The 15,184-nt window shown below is 52.2% G+C and overlaps 1 protein-coding gene across 11 annotated transcripts in view; it reads left to right on the top strand.

Annotated features, from left to right (window-relative positions):
• Positions 1–14,807, top strand: part of IKZF4 (IKAROS family zinc finger 4) — a 27,138-nt gene extending 12,331 nt beyond the window's left edge. For 2 of the 11 annotated variants that reach the window (XM_023757973.1, XM_023757974.1), the window contains 6 exons: positions 3,402–3,506; positions 4,466–4,726; positions 6,113–6,280; positions 9,211–9,360; positions 9,832–9,963; positions 11,047–14,807. In XM_023757973.1, the coding sequence (XP_023613741.1) occupies positions 3,402–3,506; positions 4,466–4,726; positions 6,113–6,280; positions 9,211–9,360; positions 9,832–9,963; positions 11,047–11,807 (1,577 nt within the window). In that variant the 3' untranslated portion in view covers positions 11,808–14,807. Of the gene's footprint in view, positions 1–194; positions 343–2,061; positions 2,156–2,266; positions 2,341–2,996; positions 3,203–3,229; positions 3,276–3,401; positions 3,507–4,465; positions 4,727–6,112; positions 6,281–9,210; positions 9,361–9,831; positions 9,964–11,046 lie in introns of those variants that run through there. The other 9 variants (XM_023757978.1, XM_023757979.1, XM_023757975.1 and 6 more) reach the window with 9 other exon arrangements.
• The last annotated feature ends 377 nt before the right edge of the window (positions 14,808–15,184 follow it).

The raw sequence follows: 15,184 nt of genomic DNA, 5'->3' as shown, positions 1-15,184 counted from the left end.
GCGTTCTCTCTCTCTCTCTCTCTCTCTCTCTCTCTCTCTCTCTCTCTCTCTCTCTCTCTCTCACACACACACACACACACACACACACACACACCCTGGGCTGAGCTCTTGCTGGCTGCAGCCGTGGGCCCCTGCTCACCGTGCCGCCGCCGCCGCTGCCTGCGAAATGACGGCGGTTCCCCTCACTTCCAGGAATCCACGCTTCCTGGAAGGTGAGTGGCTGGGCTCACCCCTGCCTGCCACCGAGACGCAGACATGCACACACCACCCGCACCCCCTCGCCGTTTCCAAGGCGGCGGCCGCGCTCGCACCCCGGGGTCTCACCGGCCAGGGAAGGATAATGTAAGTTCAGGCAGAAGGCGGTCGGCGGCGGGGGGCGAGGGGGCGCCGGGGCGAGGGAGCCGGTGCCGCCACAACTCCCGAGACGGAGGAGAGGCAGGGGATGGGGGCTGCGCGCGTGTGGCGGGGGAGGGGGCGTTCCTCCTCGCGCCCGCCGAGGATGGGAGAGGGCGTTTGGTGTTGCTAAGCGAAGGCTGCGACTTGGACAGTGGGAGCTCGTGGTGACATCTTGATTAGGCCTTGGGGACCGCCGCGAGCCGTCCCGGGGAAATGCCGGGACAGAGACGGCCCGGGTGGGCATGGGTAGCGGAGGGTCGAGGTGAAGAGGCGCCTGGGCAGCAGACGCCTCCGCCTGGAACGGAGATGCGAGGGGCCGCGGCTGCCTCCCCACAATAGAGCGGGGATGGGCGGCTCTCTCTGCTCCCGGACCGCTGTTCGCTGCCGGCAGCTAGCATCCCGGCACCTTGGAGCTGCTGGGCAAGAAAGGGGAAGCGGTTAGGACGAGGTCCCTGGCAGAGGGGTGTGGAGGCTCTCCAGCCTCCTGGCCATCCCTAGAAGTAGCCACTCTGAGGGGTTGAGGAAGGGCAGCAGGAGCAGGCGGCGGACTCCCTCCTTAGCTTGGGGGATGTCTGTCTGCCTCCTGCCTTTCTGCCCCAGACTCACCTCCTCGCGCCTCTGAGGTGAGCCTCATGATTTGGCTTTGCCCTCCAGGGGTCCAGGCAATCGATGATGACTTTGACCAGGAAAATGTCTCTGAGACCTGAGAGCAGCCTGAATGCTTGGCTTGGACAGTCTGGGGTTTCTTGGGAGTCCCGGGCATTTGAAATTCCCTCACTGGGGTTTCTGAGGCTGAGAGGGGAACTGCTGAACTTCCCAAATCTGATTCTAGTCCCCTTCTCCCTTTCGCTGGAAATCACGATCCCCGGGGCCCCATAAAGATTGTCTACGCCCTGGAATGGTTCACTTGTATGCATTAGCCCCTTGAAGTGGACTTGAGCCTGCTTCCCCTCTGGCCTTGATCCTCGATCCTCGGGAGGACAGCGGCATCAGAGAGCCTCCCGAACTACTGACGTGATCCTGGAGGCACCTGCTCTTCCTCCTGTTCCCAGGCCGTAATAGGGAAAGCCACAAGGATGTTCCCCCTAATGTCTCTACCTATCCCTGTAAGGACATTTCTCCCCATAGATCAAGGCTCTGGCCCCAAGAGGCAGCTTCAATCCAGTAGGCTGGGACCAGCAATGGGCTTCCAGTGAGCGCCTACTCCTTTCAGGGTCAAGGACTCAGGGCCAGGGCCCAGAGAGAGCCCTGCTCTTCCCCATGGCTAACAGCGAAAGATTTAGGGCAAGTCAGCACTAAGGACTGAAAAGGAATGAGAAGATGCCCTTTCAACCCTTCTCACCTCAGTAAACCCTCCCCGTAGTTTAAATGACATATTTTACAACTGGGTCTGGGTCTACAAGTCTCCGCTCTCACTCTGAGATGCTCACACTGTGATATGGGTGTGGTTCTGATTTGGGCAACGTTTGTGGATAACCATGGCTCGTCTAAAGAGCCCCAGCTGGGGAAACTCGGTTTTCAGCCATGAGGCTTTTCCTATAGGTGGTAAACACTTTCCTTAGACTGTGATGGGAGAGCGTGCGGGAAGTGGGACTGTTAGGAGAGGAGATGAATGGGAAATGGTCCCCAAGTCCTGAGTGGTTGTTTTCTTCCCACTGACCAAAGCTGGACAGGGATCCCTCAGGAGGGTGTCTTCCGGATTTCTTGCCTCAGGCCCAAGACTCCAACCATTTTATAATGGAATCTTTATTTTGTGAAAGTAAGTATGTTCATAGCTGGGAAATTGGGTAAAGTACTAATAGGTGGATTTTAGGGATGAATTTTAGGGTTTCTCTCTCTCTCACTCTTTCTCTCTCTCTTCCATATTTAGGGCTGTCTGCACACATCCATGCATGTTCATGTTAGCAGATACTGTAGAGGCTATGAGTATGTTTACCCCAGTAGGTATGTTCCCTGTATGTGTATCTACATATGTGATCTTGTCTGTGTCTGTGTGTTTGTCTACATGTGCTTTATTTCACCTATGTATTTGTGTAAAATGATTGTGGGGAGGAGGGATTTTTTTTATATATCTTTAGGTGTGTTATCTGATTTTTTAAAAGATATATGAACTTCTCAAAAAGCATTTTTACAATGCAATTTGTCAACAAGTTAAAATGAATATAATGAAAATAAACTGATTATTTCACTGTCAAGGGAATACCAAGTTGTAAATATCTGATTGGAGTCATATCAGATAGGACGCTTTCTAGAGTAGTCAAATTTCGCTAATTTTAGAAAATCTAATGGGCCCAGCTCCCCGCTCCTGAAACAGTGAGTCCCAGTTGGCTGGGTAGGTGGTGGGTAAGGACACGGGCACTTCTTTTTGTGTGATCACCTTCCAGTTCTACCACTACTGGCTATATAACCTTGGGCAAGTAATGCAGCCTTTTTTGTGCCTCAGTTTCCTCACCTGCGAAATTAGGATAATATTGGTACCTACTTCATTGGGTTGTTGTAAATGAGATAGTTCAATTAAGGTGTATGAACATTGCCTGGCACATAGTAAGCACTCAGTTCACGTGAGCTGCCATCGTTATGATTGCTATTATTATCATTAGATTCAGGGACAATTCCAGCCGCCCCTCCTGCAGATCCCGTACCTGGTGTTGGGGGCTCCGGAGAGGAACAGTAGGGAAGAACCGGCTGTCCTGAACGCCTCCCTGCTGAGGCCCCCATTTTCCTCTCTGCCCCGGCCCGCCCAACCCCAGCCCTGCTTCCTGCGGACGTCAGGCAGTGATGCTCTTCCCCTCAGGCCTAGATAAAGGTAGGGTGGGCAAGACCCAGCCACGGAGCTCGCGGAAGTCAGCGCCGGGCACCCAGGCTGGCCAGGGCACAAGGTATGGTGCCCAGCGTCCAACACGGCCTTGTCCATGGCTACAAGATCCATGTAACTGAGTTTTGAAAAGATGAGGCAGGTTACTAATGGCGACAGCTTCACCTGCCCTCTTGCTCTCTCCTCTAAGGTAGCGGGGACTCATCTCTGGAGAAGGAGTTCCTTGGGGCCCCAGTGGGGCCCTCGGTGAGCACCCCCAACAGCCAGCACTCTTCTCCCAGCCGCTCACTCAGTGGTAAGTGCGCCCCCCTTCCCTCGCCTGGCACAAGGCGTCCCTGTTTGTGGTTGGCCCTCGATTCATCTTCCATTGGCAGCCATTTCCCCATCGCTGCCTCCCTCTGGTTTCCTGCTCAGAGTCTCTAAAATCACTAAGGAGCTCCGTGTCTGGGATTTCCCTCACTTCTGAAAGAAGAATGAACTCTCACTGCCAGGCAAGGGTGGAATTCACAGAGGCATGGGTGGGATTAAGGTAAAGGCCCCAAAGAGAAAGTCTGGAGTGAGAATAGCAGGTCGATAGCAATGGGCACGAGCTGGAGGTAGACAGGAAACAGACATGAGAAGGGTCTCCTCATCACCCCCCTGAGTCTCCTGCCCAGAGGGTCCCCAGGACCGCCTCTCCTCAGCTGGCCCCAGATCTGTGACATTCTCCAAATGGTTGGAATAGCCAGGAATGTAGGTCAGAGCTAGAGCCAAAGCTTTCTCCTCAATGGCTCCCCCTCCTCCATCCCCCTCCGGTTGTGATGGAGGGGAGGAGAGGGGCTCAGTCTTACGGGGTGGGAGGAAAATGTAGGCCGTGTCGGTCTCCCAGTTTTACTCTCTCTTTAGCCCTGTCTCTTCGGACTTCTAGGACTGTTTTCCTGACACTGTTACTTGCTGGCTTCCTGCCCAGGGCCAAGTCAGACATCTTTCTTAATGACAAGAGAGTGGAGAAATAGGCTCCCCTTAGCTTCCTCCTCTCCCCAGTGCTTTTCCCTCGAAGCCTATTTGCCTGATCGGTGGGGTAGGAGGACAAGGTTGCTTCGGGTCCCAGCAGGACCCTGGTGTCACCACTCTGGACACCTAGGGTATTGGCCTCCTCTGAAGCCTGAAGGCCTCAGGGCTCAGAGACTCCTCTGGACTCGGGAGTGCCATTCTGGCCTGGGGAAGGCTCTCCCCTTCGCCTGTCTCTGTCCTAAACACCATCCCACCCTCCAGCCAACTCCATCAAGGTGGAGATGTACAGCGATGAGGAGTCGAGTAGACTGCTGGGGCCAGATGAGCGGCTCCTGGAAAAGGACGATAGTGTGATCGTGGAAGACTCGTTGTCGGAGCCCCTGGGCTACTGTGATGGAAGTGGGCCAGAGCCTCACTCCCCTGGTGGCATCCGGCTGCCCAATGGCAAGCTCAAATGTGATGTCTGTGGCATGGTCTGCATTGGACCCAACGTGCTCATGGTGCATAAGCGCAGTCACACAGGTGAGTAAGCCAGGGGACCAGGGAGGAACTCCCAGGTGGGCCCGAGAGGCAGAGGCCGTGCTGGGAGGCCATGCCTGGGCGGGGTAGCCTCGGAAAGGGAAGGGTCTCTCCTGGCACATATTCTAGCTGAGGGAGGGGAAAAAAGGGTTGAAATTCAGCCTCCCTGAATGCCTATACTTTCCTGGCACTTTCTTCAGCTCTTATTATAAAGAAAGGCAATGCTCTTCTGAGGAAGTGAGGGAGGGGAAAGTCTTGTAGCCTCAAGAAGGATCCTAGCTCTGGCCATGTGGCTCAGTTGGTTGGAGTATCATCCCATACACCGAAAGGTTGCAGGTTCGATTCTGGTCAGGGCACATACCTAGGTTGTAGGTTCAATCCCCAGTCAGGGCACATATGGGAGGCAACCAGTAGATGTTTCTCTCTCTCTCTTCTTTCCTCTCTCTAAAATTAATTTTTAAAAAATATCCTTGCCCTAGCTGGTTTGGCTCAGTGAATAGAGCGTCGTCCTGTGGACTGAAGGGTCCCGGGTATGATTCCAGTCAAGGGCACATGCCCGGGTTGCGGGCTCGATCCCCAGTGTGGGGCATGCAGGAGGCAGCCAATCAATGATTCTCTCTCATCATTGATATTTCTATCTCTCTCTCCCTCTCCCTTCCTCTCTGAAATCAATAAAAATATATTTTTAAAAACCAACCAAACGAAAAAACATATCCTGAGAGCATCAGCCTGTGCACCAAAGGGTGGTGGGTTCGATTCCCGGTCAAGGGCATGTACCTGGGTTGCAGGTTCGATCCCTGGCCCGGTTGGGACACATGCGGGAGGCAACCAATTGATGTGTCTCTCTCACTTTGATGTCTCTCCCCCCCCCCCCCACTCCCTTCCACTTTCTCTAAAAATCAATGGGAAAAAATATTCTCAGATGAGGATAACAACCAGAAAACATATCCTCGGGTGAGGATTTAAAAAAAGAGAGAAGGATCCTATACCTAATGGGGATAGGACTCCTGGGTATTATTTGGGCCCTCCCATCGATGAATAAAGAAAAAATACGGAATATAGAAGCCTCTTCTCGGCTTCCTTGGGCCTTGGGCTCCTGCGGCAGTGAGAGCCCGATGGGGCTTGGTTTGTGACAAGGGTCTTTCGGCCCCATGTTCCAGGCCTAGTGCGCTTCTCCCTGCCTCCCCTCATCCACACCTTCCCGGGATCAGACTGCCCCCAGGGATCTGTATTAAGCAGGATCAGTATGAGTGGCACAGCCCTGCCTCTCAGAAATGTGTTCTGAGCCCGTCCCCTGAGCCAGTGTGGGGCAGGGGTGGGGTGGGGGGGCTGGGTTCAGCCTCCAGAGTCCCTCACAGCCAGTCCCCGGCACCTCTCTTTCCCTCGCAGGCGAAAGGCCCTTCCACTGCAACCAGTGCGGAGCCTCCTTCACCCAGAAGGGGAACCTGCTGCGCCACATCAAGCTGCACTCCGGGGAGAAGCCCTTCAAATGCCCCTTCTGCAACTACGCCTGCCGCCGGCGGGACGCGCTCACTGGCCACCTCCGAACACACTCGGGTCAGTGACCTTTCCAGTGGGAGAGGGGGAGGTGGGACCCCAAGACACCCCGCGACTTCTCTTGTCTCTGTGGGATGCAGTGTCTGTTCTCCAGGAGGGCAGAGCACCCCCGGAGTGGACAGGGCCCTGCCTCTGTAACCCTCCTCCGGCAGCAGCCCCGTGGGACATGTGGGGAACTCTGATGAGGCATTTTGCATCTGCCACACTCTGTAACGTGGAGAGCAAAAGGAGCACAGGCAATGTTCTTGGGTCTTAACAATCACCCTTCCCTGCCTGGCTATTTTTTATTTATATTTTTTAATATTTTTATTGATTTCAGAGAGGAAGGGAAAGGGAGAGAGAGATGGAGAATCACTGATCGGCTGCCTCCTGCATGCGCCACACTGGGGATCGAGCCCGCAACCCAGGCATGTGCCCTTGACCGAAATCGAACCCAGGACCCTTCTGTCCGCAGACGAAGCTCTATCCACTGAGCCAAACCAGCCAGGCCAGGCCTGATATTTTTAAAGGTCACGCTGATGCAGAACCATCTGTGCCCCATCACCCCCCACTTCTGAGCACCAGGGTGACCCCCCCTTCCCTCATATCTGCCCCAGGCCCCACACTTGTCACCATCTATGCCCCCTTCTGTCCTCTCCTTGACTTCCTCCTGGTTCCTGAAAACATCCACGGGCCTCCCAAACTGGAGGAAAGGAAGCCTACGAAGATGGTCCCATTTCTGTTCCCCATCCCAAGAGGTCACCACCTGACCAGGAGCAAGAGCCAGTGCCTGGAGCTCAGGGTTTGGAACGGTGCCCGGGAACTGGACTGACTCGATTTTCTAGCCCAGCCCAGACTGAATCAACATCTGCCTAATCAGCTGGACAGATAGCACTTTTGAAGCCTTTTACTAAGTTTTGAGCTTTGGGCTTGGACTTGGGAAAAGGTCAGGAGCTGAGCTGGCAGGAAGGAGGGAGCTCAAGACAGGGAAAAGGAGGAAGGAGGGCAGAGGGTAAAGAATTAGTAGGGTCTGTCCTTGGAAACGTTCTTTGCTATTTTTCTCTTTTCCTAAACTCTCATGGGCCAGGATTTAAAGGGACAAAGTAATCACCTCCCCACCCTCTACTCTTTCCAGCCACCTACCTTGCTCTCACCTGGGAGCTGGGACCTCTTTATCTCTGTGTATGTGGAGGAACAACAGAGAGAAAGAGCATCATTGATCCATGCTTTGTCACCTACAAAGCATTTCACTTGTCTCCTCATGTGATCCTCATAACAATTCCGAGGTAGATGTTACTATCTCCATTTTGCTGACAAGGAAACTGAAAAAGAAGAAAAGATTTGCCAGTCACGGAGCTATTCTTTCTGCATCCTCACTGGAACCCCATCAAGGTCCTGGGGAAAGGGGGCCCCCCTGCTGGTTTGGAACAAGGGTGGCTTGGCCCCTAGAAATCTTACCAACAGCAAGGCAGGGGTCGGGGTGGGTTTGGGAGGTTCTGTAGGAGATTATTGGGGCCAGAAGAAGACACGGATATACTATTGGGTCCCGTCTTTATAGATGCTTTCTCTTACAACCCACACTGTAAGAAAAAGAGGGCTCCTCTCAGATGTTAAAACATTTCCCTAACATCAGAGTCTTAGGTCAATGGGGGTCTGTGACTTTAATCTCATCCCACAAACACCGAGCAAGAGCAAGATGGTAGTAGATTGGTTGAGTCAAGGTCCAGGTCAGGCATGGGACGGGAGAGGGGTCCCTGGAGATACTTCTCCTAGCCCCTGCTCAGTAGTAGCAAGACACATAAATTAAAATATACAATACCTTGTTTCTCTCACTTTTTTCTCTCCTCTCACAAACATCGTCTCTCAAAAGTTGTCTTTCAAGGAAGTATCGATCTCAGTCTTCCCAATCTTTTCTCTTCACTAGAAACAAAATCTTTATTTCCTGTTCTTTAAAAAAAAAACACCTCCAAAGTTGTTCTCTTCTTTTTATATCTTCTCCATTGTTTTCTTCTCTGTTCTTTTATTCTTTTTCTCTTCTCAAAGTTCTCCATCAGATGATGGTTTTTCTTGGGCTCTCTTTGTATCTCAATGTAGAACGACAGAAAGAATAATAAGCAGCAAAACTGAGCTAGTAGTAGAGGTAAAAAAGGACAAGCAAAGGTCAGTGAAAACTGCCCCTCCCCACATCAGCAGATCTAAGGACTCTCATTTCTGTCACCCAGCCCACCAGTTTCCCCCAAACCAAATCAGATAGTTCGTAAGCAAAAAATCCCCTTGTCTGGTAAACAGCGCTGACACCGCCTGCCACATGGAAAGGTTAAACCACAGTGTGGGCCTCAGACTCTGAGATCCTGGGGTGGGGCCAGCCTGCCTGTCAGGGATGATCCCCTACCAAGTCCCCGGGCTCTTCTTTCCTCTGAGCAGCAATTTGGCCATCTTTTTTGTTGTTGTTGTTAATCCTCACCCAAGGATATTTTTTTCATTTATTTTTAGAGAGAGTGGAAGGGAGGGGGCGAGACAGAGAGAGAGAGGGAAACACCAATGTGAGAGAGACACATCGATTGGTTGCCTCCCACCCCCACCCGACCAGGGTTGGGGATCAAGCCTACAACCGGAATCAAACCTGGGACCCTTCAGTCCGAGGGCCGATGCTCTATCCACTGAGCCAAACCGGTTAGGGCCATTTGGCCATCTTGAGTCTCATCAGCAATCCAGTGCTACATGACCTGGTGTCCCCTTTCGCTTCCCATAGCTGCCATTGTGCCTCTTCTCTGAGGTTTGGTCATCTGCCCATGCTCACAGCTGCAGTTGGGGAAGGGAAGACAAGCAGAAGAATTCGATGGAGCAGGATCCCTTCCTCCTCAGTGTCCCTGTGCTCCTAGATGGCTGTGTAGAGCCAGGGCACTGGGAAAAGTAACCTTGATGCTACTTGCTTCCTCTCTCCTGCACAGTCTCCTCTCCCACGGTGGGTAAGCCCTACAAGTGTAACTACTGTGGCCGGAGCTACAAGCAGCAGAGTACCCTGGAGGAGCACAAGGAGCGGTGCCACAACTACCTGCAGAGTCTCAGCACTGAAGCCCAAGCTCTGGCCGGCCAACCAGGTGGGCTGTGGGCAGGACTATGGGGGAGTTGAGGGCAGAGCCAGAGGGAGGGAGTACAGGACAAGGGTGATTCCAGCACTTGCCTGCACAAGGGGAGAGGTCCATGGGGAAGGGACAATTACCTCAGTAATTAGGGTGCCGAGCACCACAGTTAGTGCAGAGCCCCTGGTAAATGCTGCAGGAGGACCCAGAGGTAGGGGAGGATTTGATCTATGTTCTTAGTCTAATGGGAGAGAGAGAAACTACAAGGAAGTATAAAATTGAGGGTCAGATGTATATAATTGTCCCCAAATTATCTAACCTGTTGCTGGGATGAGCTTTAAATAGGGTGAAGTAAGCTGACCTAATTTCCCAAGCATCAGGTATGACCTTCCGTGGCTCCTGACCTGCTGGTTTTCTCCAGGAGAAGGCTGCTGGGCCAGTGCTACTCCTCCTCAGCTGCTACTCCCTGTCCCCACCTCCCCCCACTAGGTGATGAGATACGTGACCTGGAGATGGTGCCAGACTCTATGCTGCACTCATCCTCTGAGAGGCCCACGTTCATTGATCGTCTGGCCAACAGCCTCACCAAACGCAAGCGTTCCACCCCCCAGAAGTTTGTAGGTAAGAGTCCAGTGGTAGAGGAGACATCAGCTTTAAGCCATAGCTCATCTGTATCTGAGCTCTGATGGCCATTAGACCAGTTGGGTCTGGAGATTTGATTGAAGGAAAGAAAGCAGTCTGGTCCTCAGAATCTATCCCCAAAATAGGAGCAGAATGAAGAGGGAGAAAGTACCTCGAGAGGGTGGAAGGGGTTAGTGTTGAGGGCTCATGTGGTGGTTTTAGAAGAGGGTGTCAGGGTTCTCCCAGTTTTTGAGAATAGCAAGGACTTAAGTCTGTGGGGACTGAGACCTGGGCCCTTTGAGTCAGAGGGAAGAGGCGAGTATGAGGACCTCACCTGGCCCAGCTCTCCAAGGACCTGGAGCTTTATAGAGAACTAGAGGCCCAGTGCACAAATAGGTGCACAGGTGGGGTCCCTAGGCCTGGCCGGCAATCAGGGCCAATCAGGGCTGGGCCAATTGGGGCCTGCTGGCCGAAGGGAGAAACGGGGCTCAGGAGGTTGGCTTCTGGTTTCGAGGAGGGAGCCGGCCCTCGGCCCCCCTGGGAAAGGGGCCATGTCCACTGCCACCCACCCCCGGTTCCCTGTTCCAGCTCAAGGCCCAAAGGCCCCAGCAGGGTCAGGAGAGGAGGCAATGGTTCGCCAGGCCGGGCGCAGAAGAAACAGAGGCCAGACACCCTCACTGCCGCTGCCGGCCGTGGGAGGTTGGCTGTAGGAGTGCACTAACGACCAGGGGGCAGCTTCTGCATTGAGCGTCTGCCCCCTGGTGGTCAGTGCGTGTCATAGCGACTGGTTGACCAGTCGTTCCGGTTGTTCTGGTCATTTGGTCATTACCATTGCTTAGGCTTTTATATATATAGATATAGATAATGCAAGAATGATAAAGATCAGTGGCCCGGGACTGAGACCTCTAAGATTATAACCTAGAGTTGGAGAGCAGCCCCACAAGGGACCTAACCTCCAGGGAAGTAAATGAAGAGTGGTAAATCATGTTATAGCCATCCTTATGGGTAAGAAAACAAAGGCATCATCCTGGGGAGCTCAGGAATCTTCCATGCCCAGCTCTGCTGAGAGCCTCTTCTCCACAGGTGAGAAGCAGATGCGCTTCAGCCTCTCGGACCTCCCCTACGATGTGAATTCGGGTGGCTATGAGAAGGATGTGGAGCTCGTGGCACATCACGGCCTGGAGCCTGGTTTTGGAGGTTCTCTGGCCTTTGTGGGGGCAGAGCACCTGCGTCCCCTCCGCCTTCCACCTACCAATTGCATCTCAGAACTCACTCCCGTCATCAGCTCTGTGTACACCCAGATGCAGCCCCTCCCCGGTCGACTGGAGCTTCCAGGATCCCGAGAAGCAGGTGAGGGACCCGAGGACCTGGCTGATGGTGGTCCCCTCCTCTACCGGGCCCGAGGCCCCCTTACTGACCCTGGAGCATCCCCCAGCAATGGGTGCCAAGACTCCACAGATACAGAGAGCAACCACGAAGATCGGGTTGGGGGGGTGGTATCCCTCCCTCAGGGTCCCCCACCCCAGCCACCTCCCACCATTGTGGTGGGCCGGCCCAGTCCTGCCTACGCCAAAGAGGACCCCAAGCCACAGGAGGGGTTACTGCGGGGCACCCCAGGCCCCTCGAAGGAAGTGCTCCGGGTGGTGGGCGAGAGCGGTGAGCCCGTGAAGGCCTTCAAGTGTGAGCACTGCCGCATCCTCTTCCTGGACCATGTCATGTTCACCATCCACATGGGCTGCCATGGCTTCAGAGACCCTTTCGAGTGCAACATCTGTGGTTACCACAGCCAGGACCGGTATGAATTCTCTTCCCACATTGTCCGGGGGGAGCACAAGGTGGGCTAGCAGCCCACTGCCCTCCCCTCAGTTCGCCACTCCCTTGCCCCACCTACAGGAGTCTAGCCCTGTCCCCACCACATCCCAAGAAGTTGTGCTGTGTAGCCCCACCACTGGCTACCTAACTTCACACTTGACCCTGAATCTTTCTCACCTATTCTTCCCCCTGACTGATTCAAGCATCGTGATGAAACAGGTTTTTGCTTATGTTTCTCCTTTTTCTCTTAACTTCTCATCCCAGCATACTCAGAGTTATTTATTAATATAATTAGCTGATTTTTTCTTTTGCATTTTTTAACTTCTGTCCGTCACTTGCCACTCCTCCATCCTCTTGCTCACAGTCCCCTCCCCCGTTAGGCCTAATTTTTCTCTCTCTGTTCTGGCTTTCTCCAACAGCCCCTGGGGTGGGAAGCTCCTCTTCGTACTAAGAGACCTTGAACTTCTTGCGTTCAGTCCTCACTTTTGCATTGTGTGATGCTTCCGTTTCGATGCTGATAGCTCCCTCTGGCCCTACCTTAGCTCTGTGGCATCCTATCTCCTCGCTGGGACCCTTCAGCCCGGGACTCCATACCTCTTGTGCCCTCTCACATTAGGCAGCTTGCACTTTTCTTAAACAAAGGAAGAATTCCCTCATTTGGAAGTAGGAGGGGCTGAAGACGTCCTCCCCAGTCACTGTGGGACTGAGGGTCTTGACCGCCCCCCGGTAACATGAGTTCCCCAAAGCCCACATTCAGGATTCCCTCTAGGATGTGATATATCTCTTCCCTCTTCTCGAACAACCCCCAACACTGCTCTACTTGCTTCAACCTGCCAGTCTACTCGGTGGTAGCTTTTATCTCCTTGGAGTGCCCCAATTTTATATTCTCAGGGGCCAAAAGGCTAGGTCTGCATCCTCTGTCTCTGACACGTTGGGAGCCACAGGTGCCTAATTGGGAACCAGGGCATGGGAAGGAGGTCGTTCAAAATTCTCCTTACTCTCCCACCTCTCAAACTTCTTCACTCTAGTGACCTCCCTAGGCTCTCAGGGACTCCTGCAGTCCCCGTCCTATGAGAAACCAGTGGGTTGCTGCCTGAAGACAAGGGGGTATCTCAGCCCCTCGGTCACACTGCCTTCTTCTCTCCCCACCCAGCAGGATTCACCCTCGGGAGGAAAGAGTGCCTCTTTTCTCTCTTCTGATTTTCAGTGTAACCAAAAATTATCCCAGGACGAGCAAGGGCATGTGCCCCTTACCCTGTCCCACTCTTGTCCCAGCAGGAATGGGATGGGCACAACTAAAAGGGGGCCACCTGTGACTGCCCCCCTTCTACACTCAGCTCCCAGATGTAGGGCAGGAGGGGCACCCTCCTCCTGGCTACTGCAGGGACCCTGGCTATTTGGGTAACTGGTTAGCGAGAAGGGGCAGGAGGAGACACAGCTCCACTGCAAGTGGAGGTCTCTCTACCAGAGTTCCCTGCCCAAGGCCACAGCCATCCATTCTCTGCTTCCTCGAGATTCAAACCAAAGGCTGTTTTTCTATATTTAAAGAAGAAAAAAAAAAGTAGAAAACCAAACACAACACCTCACAAGTTGTAACACTTGCTCCTTCTCTCTCCTTTTTCTTCCTTTCCATCTTTCTTTCCACATGTCCTTCCTTATTGGCTCTTTTGCCTCCTACTTCTCTCACTCCCTATCAGGGATGAACTGGGGGTTGCTAAAGGATTGGCTAAGGAACAGACCCTGGGATTGGGGCTCTGAGAAGAGTCCACCTTACCCTCTTGGGAGAAGGAAGACACTAAAAACATTTCTCCTCTTCTTCCTTCTTTTTCTCCCCCATCATGTGGTCTCTCCCAGAGAACCAGATTGTCAGGGAGGGGCACTGTGGGTTGATCTTTCCTCCTTGACAAGGTAGCAATGAACAGATGCTGCCAAGGGCAGAGGACGGGGGAGTTATCTGGGAGGAGAGTGGTCTCTAGAGAAGGGGAGAGTTTTCTCATCAGCAACATGGGAACTGGCTCCTTTCTTCAGGATGGCAGCAGAGATGAGATTAATATCCGGGTTCTCCTCAATTGTTCCGATTGTTGAACCCCTTCCTGTTAGACCTACCACCTCTTCTGTGTCTGCTGTATCTTTGGTAACACCTCATAAGGACTAGTCCCTTCTGGGGTATCAGAGCCTTAGGGTGCCACCATCTCCTCCCCCCGTCAGATTTGGCACCTATAACCTCCTGGAACATGAAGGCCTGTGCTCTGAGGCTGTGCTCTGAGCCCATGAGAGCAGAGACTGGAAGGCAAGACCAGGTGCTAAGGAGGGAGAGAAGGGCAGTCTGTCTCTCTCCAGACCATCACTGCACTTTAACCAGGGTCTTAGGTACAAAATCCTACTTTCTGGAGCCTTTCAGCTCTGGAAACTCAAACACTCTCATGCTCTCTCTCCCAGCTCCTTTTGCATAAAAAAAAAAAATGAAAAAAGAAAAAAATACATGGAAACCCACATGGAGAAAAGAGGTGTTTTCCTTTTATATTGATATTCAAATTAACACCACACACACAAAAGAGTTTCTAAATAGACACTTTTCCAGATCTTTGTTTTCTCGTGTCAGTGTCCAAGCTGCAGGTGGGATTTTGTAATACTTCTGGCAGCTTCTGTCCTTGTGTAAATAATATATATTATATATATTTTTAATTAGAAGTTATGAAGAACAAAAAAAAAACAAAAACACAGAAGCAAGTGCAATACCACCTCTCTTCTCTCTCTCTCTCTCCCAGGGTTTCATTTGTAGCCTATGCTTGGTGTCTCCTTGGACCTTATCCCTTCATCTCCTCTTCCTCTGATTCCCCCGCCCTGCCCCCTTTTTAAAGAGTTTTTCTCCTTTCTCAAGGGGAGTTAAACTAGCTTTTGAGACTTATTGCAAAGCATTTTGTATATGTAATATATTGTAAGTAAATATTTGTGTAATGGAGATATACTACTGTAAGTTTTGTACTGTACTGGCTGAAGGTCTGTTACAAATAAACATGAGTAATTTAACACCCTGGTTGTTTTTGCAGATTTCCTTTGCCTTGTTTTTCTACTTGGGGTGGGGAGGGCGGAGATATTTGTAGCATGTTGTACTAACTACTAAACATTTTGAAAGTAAATAAGTCTAAGATTGAGAGGAAACCAAACAAGAATACTCAAGCTGTTGCTACAGAAGAACAGAAGAATTTTCAACCTAGAATGGGAAGTAGAAGAGATTTTCCTACCAGAAGTGCCTGCAGGGTAGGAAAGAAAGCCCAACATGCCTATCTATCCAAAGCAGAAATTTATCAAACATTTGTTGTTGAGTACCTACTGTATGCAAAACACATTATATGCTCAAGGACAAGTTATAGTAACATGAACGATGATAATGACTTCTTGAGCACTC

Source organism: Myotis lucifugus, unplaced genomic scaffold, assembly GCF_000147115.1.
Source record: "Myotis lucifugus unplaced genomic scaffold, Myoluc2.0 scaffold_119, whole genome shotgun sequence".
Classification (NCBI taxonomy): Eukaryota; Metazoa; Chordata; class Mammalia; order Chiroptera; family Vespertilionidae; genus Myotis; species Myotis lucifugus.
The sequence above is the reverse complement of the archived record's forward strand: the minus strand, read 5'-3'. Positions and strand labels throughout refer to the sequence as shown.